The sequence below is a fragment of the Nicotiana attenuata genome, unplaced genomic scaffold (genome assembly GCF_001879085.1).
Source record: "Nicotiana attenuata strain UT unplaced genomic scaffold, NIATTr2, whole genome shotgun sequence".
NCBI classification, from domain to species: domain Eukaryota; kingdom Viridiplantae; phylum Streptophyta; class Magnoliopsida; order Solanales; family Solanaceae; genus Nicotiana; species Nicotiana attenuata.
The window spans coordinates 200,277-208,167 of record NW_017671314.1 but is presented as its reverse complement, the minus strand read 5'-3'; the positions used below and the strand labels follow the sequence as shown (position 1 = coordinate 208,167).

The 7,891-nt window shown below is 35.7% G+C and overlaps 1 protein-coding gene across 1 annotated transcript; it reads left to right on the top strand.

Annotated features, from left to right (window-relative positions):
* Positions 1-617: 617 nt before the first annotated feature.
* On the top strand, positions 618-4,851 carry LOC109207501 (homeobox-leucine zipper protein HDG11-like). Its single transcript, XM_019370439.1, has 10 exons — positions 618-1,269; positions 1,390-1,507; positions 1,614-1,802; positions 1,935-2,402; positions 2,512-2,613; positions 2,718-2,930; positions 3,031-3,211; positions 3,317-3,585; positions 3,816-3,905; positions 4,016-4,851. The coding sequence occupies exons 1-10, from the start codon at positions 1,130-1,132 to the stop codon at positions 4,412-4,414; spliced, it is 2,169 nt and encodes a 722-aa protein (XP_019225984.1). The 5' UTR covers positions 618-1,129; the 3' UTR covers positions 4,415-4,851.
* The last annotated feature ends 3,040 nt before the right edge of the window (positions 4,852-7,891 follow it).

The window sequence follows — 7,891 nt, the reverse complement described above, 5'->3', positions numbered from 1 at the left end:
ATATTTATTATTCCTTTCGGTCTACTTTAATTGATTTTTTGGTTGTTTTCACACATATTAAGGAATTTACCTTTTAGTATTAATTAACAATAAAATTGACCATATTAATCTTAATCTGTTCATTGAAAATACAACAAATACTCCTAGGCTCTATACTCCAACGGCAACTTTGAAAAATAGTAATTAATTCCTTCTTGATATTCGAAAAAATCAAACATTATGGACCACAAAAAAAATCAAAAAATCAATTAAAGTGGACCGAATGGAGTATTTATTTATAATTTCAATAAATTTTTATATATACATAATTTTATGCACCACATCAAAAATATTAGGCACAAATGAATCAAAGTAACTTAAATATGCATCCGCCCCTATGTACGTAGGTTGTAGGGTAAGTAAAGACTAAATAGTAGCAGTCGTATAGTATTTGGTGCGCTATATTAATATTACACTTCTCCGATCCGACCCCTCGCTATTATATCATATGCCTTTGAGTTGTCTTCCCTCTTATGGAGAGGATTCAATCTTCTTCCTTATAACCATCACCAATCTTTCTCTTAACTACTCGACCCCCCCCCCCCCCCCCCCCAAAAAAAAAAAATCTCTTTCTTATCTCTAGCAGTTTTTTTCTCCACCAAATTATATGTCTAAATTCATGCTCTCTCTATATTCATATAGATATATTTCTGATATTACATCCGTTACTAAATATCCACTCCTTACATATGGCTGGTCTTTGCTTGAACTATGCTAATATCACCTTCATTTTTGCTTATTCCCTTTTCTAGTTCCATTCTCTATAATATATCATCATCATTATTCTTGATTTAATGATTTCTCATTTATCGTTTTTTTCCTCCTCGTTACTAGTGATAGTAGTATAGTAGTATAGTACTAGTGCTATTAAATTTTTTTTTTTTGGTTGTCTTTACTATGGTAATTTCTCCATTCAGTAGTATTTAATATTGGTAGTTGTAGTAAAGGTCTGATCAGTAATTCTTGTTTGTGTCTGTCTTACACTATTCATGTGATGGGAATAGCTGAATTTCATCAGTTCCTCTTTCTTGAAACTAAGTACTTGTACTACTCCAAAGTTTATTCCGTTGTTGAGGGTTGTCAATAAAATATGAATATGGAGTACGGCAGCGGAGGTGGTGGAGGTGGCACCAGCAGCGGCGGCGGCGGTGGCGATCCCCACGACGCCGCCGAGCGGAGGAAGAAACGTTATCATCGTCACACTGCTAACCAAATTCAAAGGCTTGAATCGTAAGAAACTGTAATTTCATATATAGCCACAATACTAGCCATGCATTTGCAATTCTCACTACTCTTTTTCAATCTACAACTACTTCTTCTTATTTATTTATTTATTTTTTATGTTGGTAGTATTTTCAAAGAATGTCCTCATCCAGACGAGAAGACAAGATTGCAATTAAGCAGAGATTTAGGCTTAGCTCCTCGTCAGATTAAGTTTTGGTTCCAAAATAGAAGGACTCAAATGAAGGTTTGTTTCATCTTTCTCTTTTTTAAGTTTCTTTACTCTTTTAAGTGTTCTACTATTGTTTATTCGATTGAATTGTAGTTGCTTTAAATTTCTCATTGGATTTTAGGCTCAACATGAGAGAGCAGACAATTGTGCACTTAGAGCAGAAAATGATAAAATTCGATGTGAAAATATAGCAATCAGAGAAGCACTCAAGAATGTGATTTGCCCATCATGTGGAGGTCCTCCTGTTACTGAAGATTCATATTTTGATGAGCAAAAGTTGAGAATAGAAAACATGCAATTAAAAGAAGAGGTCCATTTAATTTTTTCCCTCATTTAATCTTCTTTAAATTCAATTCAGACCTTCCCTTTAATCTTATTCTGTTCTATATATCCCTATTATTTGATGTATTCATTCATTTCATTTATTTCTTTTGACATGCAGCTTGATAAAGTATCTAGTATTGCTGCTAAATATATAGGGAGGCCTATTTCACAACTCCCACCAGTGCAACCTATTCATCTATCTTCACTAGATTTGTCTATGTCTAGTTTTGTTGGCCATGGCCCTAATTCCCTCGATCTTGATCTCGATCTTCTACCTGGAAGTTCATCGACTATTCCGGGTTTAGCCTTCGCCTCGTTGAATTTATCGGACATGGATAAGTCCCTTATGGCTGATATTGCTGGGAATGCAATGGAGGAACTCATTAGATTGGTGCAAACCAATGAACCTTTGTGGATGAAGTCGGCTATTGATGGCAAAGATGTACTTAATTTCGAGAACTATGATCGGATATTCCCAAGGGCTAATAGTCATTTAAAAAACCACAATGTTCGGATTGAGGCTTCCAGGGATTCAGGTGTTGTTATTATGAATGGTTTAGCATTGGTCGATATGTTTATGGACGCGGTTAGTTAACTTGTTGTCCAACTTTCTGTTATTGTTCTGTTGCATATATATAGAAAATGTTGAGTTTAAGACTGCTACTGATCTTCTTTTTCTTTTACATATATGGTAGAATAAATGGCAGGAATTCTTTCCTACAATTGTTTCAAAGGCTAGGACGCTTGAAGTAATATCATCTGGTGTGATGGGAAGCCGAATGAGTACATTGCAATTGGTAAAGAAAACTAACAGACTTAATAAAGATGGATTAGTCTTTTTTCCTTGAAATATATCTAATTTTCTAAAGGCTGAAAATTGACTGATGCGCGCTACATGCAGATGTATGAAGAATTGCAAGTGCTTTCGCCATTGGTTCCAACGCGACAATTGTATTTCCTAAGGTTTTGCCAGCAGATTGACCAAGGCTCGTGGGCAATAGTTGATGTTTCTTATGATATAACTCAAGAAAATCTGTATTCGTCGACTTCTTGCAAGGTTCATAGGCTTCCATCAGGATGCTTGATTCAAGATATGCCCAATGGTTATTCCAAGGTTATCCAAATGGCTCTACTAATCATAATTATTGTGATTAAGCTCTACATTTGCAATTTAATACATGAGATTTCTGACCTTTTTTTGTCTTTCAAAATAGGTTACTTGGGTGGAACATGTAGAAGTGGAAGAGAAAGGTATAATTCATAGGCTATGTAGAGATCTTATACACAGTGGGTTGGCGTTTGGAGCAGAAAGATGGATTGGCACTCTTCAAAGGGTTTGTGAAAGATATGCTTGTCTCATGGTTAATAGCAACCCTACTCATGACCTTGGTGGAGGTAACTTAAATTGAAATTCGTGTTTTTCAATAGTTCGTATTCGTCCAACTACTAGCAATTAGAAAAATTGAAGTGCTCGATTAATATGTCACGTTTTGGTGGCAGTAATTCCATCACCCGAAGGGAAGAGGAGCATGATGAAACTGGCAAAAAGAATGGTGAGCAATTTCTGTGCCAGCATAAATCCGTCTAATGGACATCAATGGAACACAATTTCTGGATTGAATGAGTTTGAAGTCAGAGCTACCCTTCAGAAGAGCACCGATCCTGGCCAGCCCAATGGTGTAATCATTAGTGCAGCCACCACCATTTGGCTGCCAGTTCCTCCACAAAATGTCTTCAATTTCTTCAGGGATGAACGGACTCGACCCCAGGTCTGTGCAAATTGACCATGCTTCTAGATTTAGATATAGTACAATGTAGATTCTTTTGACTTTGCGCAGGGGGGAAATGAATATCTTTCGTTTGATTTCTGTTTCGATTTACTATTATCCTAACCTGATGTAAATTGGGATAACTTGGTGCATGATAACTAAATTTATCTTTTCTGTTAATCTGAAATACATTCTTGGTTAGAGAAATTCATTTGTTTTTATGTTCACAGTGGGATGTCCTTTCCAACCAAAATCCAGTGCAAGAAGTAGCTCATATTGCAAATGGCTCTCATCCAGGGAACTGCATTTCAGTGCTGCGGGTAACTTGATGAAACCATACTAAACATATATTCTTAGTAAAAAGTTTTTTCTTTATTTTATGTTGAAAATGACACAATTTGATAATGAGGAGAATGTTACATTTTTGCAGGCCTATAACACTAGCCAGAACAACATGTTAATACTCCAAGAAAGTTGCATAGACTCATCAGGGGCACTAGTGGTGTATAGTCCAGTCGATGTACCGGCTATCAACATAGCGATGAGCGGTGAGGACCCCACATATATCCCATTACTACCCTCGGGGTTCACGATATCGCCAGATGGCCATCAACTAGACCAAGATGCAGCATCATGCAGCAGCAGCAGCTCAAATGCAAGTACTATAGGAGGCAGGTCAGGGGGTTCACTTATAACAGTAGTGTTCCAAATTCTAGTAAGCAGCTTGCCATCAGCTAAAATGAGTCCTGAATCAGTAAACACTGTGAATAACCTTATAGGTAGCACTGTTCACCAAATTAAAGCTGCCTTGAATTGCTCCACTTCTTGATCCAAATTTGAAATCAGTTCAGCTACTTAAATTACCTCTGCTTCTGCTTCTGCTTCTGTTTGGAGGTAGTTGGGAATTTTCAATGCTTCTTCATCAATACTCCTGAGTATCTGACTCAATGTCACTGTGTCCATATGCTTCCTCCCCTCTGCCACTGTTACTCATCCTGTCACAGTTTTATTACATTTCACAACTCATAATCTTTTTTTATTTTTATTTTTTGGGGGGTTGGTTAGCATTTTTTTTTCCCTTTTAAAGTTGTGGTATCTTCATTTTGCTTAAAAGAGGAAGTCAAGAACGCACCATACAAGAAAATTCTTGGTAAGAAGTGTCTATCATTATAGTGTGTTAAGGCAAGAAAAATTGTATGGTTCGGGTATTGACTTCTGTACTTGAACTTTTCTTTCATCAATCTAATGGAAGTATGTTTGATTTTCTTTTTTCTTCTAATAAATAGAATTTAATTTCTTAGTGTATCAATATTCTTGTTTACATTTCTATTCTTTTTATCTACATGTACATTGTATTTAAGATTGTGGTCCAAAGTGGGAGAATAAAGACCATCTTGGCCATGAGTTGAAAGTCCTGAAGGGTGGGGGCCAAAACAATGACATAATAAGAAAACTTGTTTATTAAGAGGGCCTCTATTCTCAACTGTTTTACATTGTGGTTAGAAACTGTACTATGCTGTATAGAGAACAGCATAAAAAATCTAACCTCATCATACTGATCAAACTTCTTGATGTGGACAAGGTCTTACGTGGTGTGAATTCATATTAGTCGGACCTTAATACAGATACGGAATACCGAGTGAAAAACCCAAAAAACATTAAACTTCTTGATAGAAAATCAAATGCTTGTGTGAACAAGGTAGTCCCTTTTTAGGCCCAAGGGAATCGGGGGCCACAGGGGCGGAGGCAGAAGCCATGCTACGGGTTTGGCCGAACTCAATAACTTATGCTCAAACAATATATTTTGTGTTAAGAAATTTCTAAAATTTGTGCTTATATTAAATTTAGGACCCAGTCATTAGTACTTGAAGTCGTCGTTCTAAAATTCAGAACTCATAAACTTAAAATCCTGGCTCCGCTTCTGGGCGGACATTTTTATTCTCAGGTTTAAGATGAACTTGACCATTACACAATTGAATGCTGCTTGTGCCTACAAATTGTGGGATATCGTTGGAAGTGACACTTCATTTTTGTCAAATTAAATTTTGCTGATAAAAAAAGTGTCCACGATTGAGAACGATTAGGAGAATACGATATCCCAAATAATTCCTAACTAATCTTTGTCCCAAAAGGAACAAAATATGGAGATTTGCATTCATCTGTTTGGATGCATAACTCCACATCACTGTCTTCAGATATGTGCTAAAATAAAATTGGGCAAGTAAGTGACCAGGAGACCATAAATTGAATAATACATGTGCATATCCACATATGAAAATAGTTTATATTCTAAATAGTATCACAATCATAATAGGACACTAGAGCTCTTCTATATGCTTTAGAAATGTAAAATTTTGTTTAATATATGGTTGAATCACAAATCCACAAAAAACTTAATGAACAACAAGAGATTTGACACCTTACAAATTATTTCTACGTATTTAACGAGACTACGTCTTGAAAAGGAAAGCCACACGATTTGGTCAAAAAAATAGGCTACAAAGGGAAAGGAGACAGTGTAGCATGAGGACCTCCTCTATGCACCTATGTTGGAAAATGTAGTGAATTAAGTAATTAAAGACCCTAGCAAAGCATTTTAAGTGTGAGAATGAACTATTTAATTACCCACCGGATAATTAACTAGCACCATACATTGAAATAGCAAAGGTTAACATCTTATTTATTTTAAATAAATACCATTTGAAAAATTATATTGTATAGATACCTTTTAATGTTTATAGCAAAATATCTAATTTTGGTTACCTCCTAACCCTAAGCCACTAAATACGCTATTCAGTTCCACTATTTTCTTTCTCTCTCTACTTTGATTATGCCATTCTCTTCCCCCATTCCCTGAAAACACGATGCTCAATCTCAAAATTCCTCTCACCCACATCACCTACCATTAGTCACAAGCGGTGATTTTGCTTGGTATACCACGAAGACTTCTCTAACTTTTCCCCTCAAATTTGTGCAACCCAAATAGAATCCAAAGGAGATGAAGCCACCGTATTTGTATGATTTTTGCTCGGCTACTGTACAGGATGCGTGGGAACAGTGTATGATTTTTTCTAGATGGAATCCAAAGGAGATGAAGTGTATGAATAACGTGGGAACAATGTATGAATTTTGTGCAGCCCAAATGGAATCCAAAGGAGATGAAGCCAACAAAAATTTGCATGATTTTCAATACAAGATTCAAGCTTTAACGTCTTGCCATGATTTTTGCTCGGCTACTGTACAGGATGCGTGGGAACAGTGAGATTCAGGGTTTTTGCTCGACGGCGGATTCGCCGGAAATTAGGGTTTGTTCTTGAACAAAGATGACGGATTTTGAGGCAGAGCAACTTGATTTTCTGTTAATATATTTCAATGTATTTTCAACGTATCACGCTGTATTTTCATGTATTTCATTGTATTCATTGTCTTTTTTTTTCATTGTAATTCATTGTATCTCGCTGTATTCCATGTATTTCATTGTATTCAATGTCTTTTTTTCCATTGTATTTCAATGTATCCCGCTGTATTCTATGTATTTCATTGTATTCACTGTCTCACTATATGCCATGAATGTATTCATATATTTTTTTAATTAATATACTTTATGTATTCAGATGTATTATATAATTTCTCTAAAGATTGCTATGTTATTGGGGTATTTTTCGGTTGAGAATCTTTTTTATAACTGGAAATACAAATTTGTGTGTTATAATTGAGTTTGTTGAGTTATTTTAGGAGTCTATTATGTTAATTGATTCACTTTCCGTTTAAAAATAGTGTAATCCCCTGTTTTACGCCGTGAATACAGTCGAATACAGTCGAATGCAATAATCTGTCCAGCTGTAATCCCATGTTTAACGCCATGAATACAGTCGAATACACTCGAATACAACAACTGATTAGCTGGACTTCCCTGATACACGCCTATTTTTGCTACTGTATTCATGAATACAGTAGCTTAAATAAATCTAATACATCTTATAACAACAGAAAACGTATCTACAATCCGTAATATAGTAAATGGTATCTATAGATAGCTAATTACCACTAAAAGATAGCGCTTTATAAAAATATCCTGCTCCTATAGCCCTGAGCACGTAAGTGCGCATTTAATCACGCTTTATTTACACAAACATCCTTTTTAATTATAAAATACAAAAAAATTTCTAACCAGGTTCAATGGATGTATACCCATTACACAAGTTCTCTCTTTTTCATCAAGCACATATTTCTCCCCCCCCTCCCCCCCAAATGACCATGCATGCTAGCTTTGAGGCGAGGGTCTATCAAAAACAATTTTTCTATC

Excerpts from the sequence above, each read along its gene's own strand:
- LOC109207501 (XM_019370439.1), top strand. The coding sequence starts at position 1,130 with ATGAATATGGAGTACGGCAGCGGAGGTGGTGGAGGTGGCACCAGCAGC. Across the intron at positions 1,803-1,934 it reads ACATGCAATTAAAAGAAGAG|CTTGATAAAGTATCTAGTAT; the intron begins GTCCATTTAATT and ends TTTGACATGCAG. Across the intron at positions 2,931-3,030 it reads TGCCCAATGGTTATTCCAAG|GTTACTTGGGTGGAACATGT; the intron begins GTTATCCAAATG and ends CTTTCAAAATAG.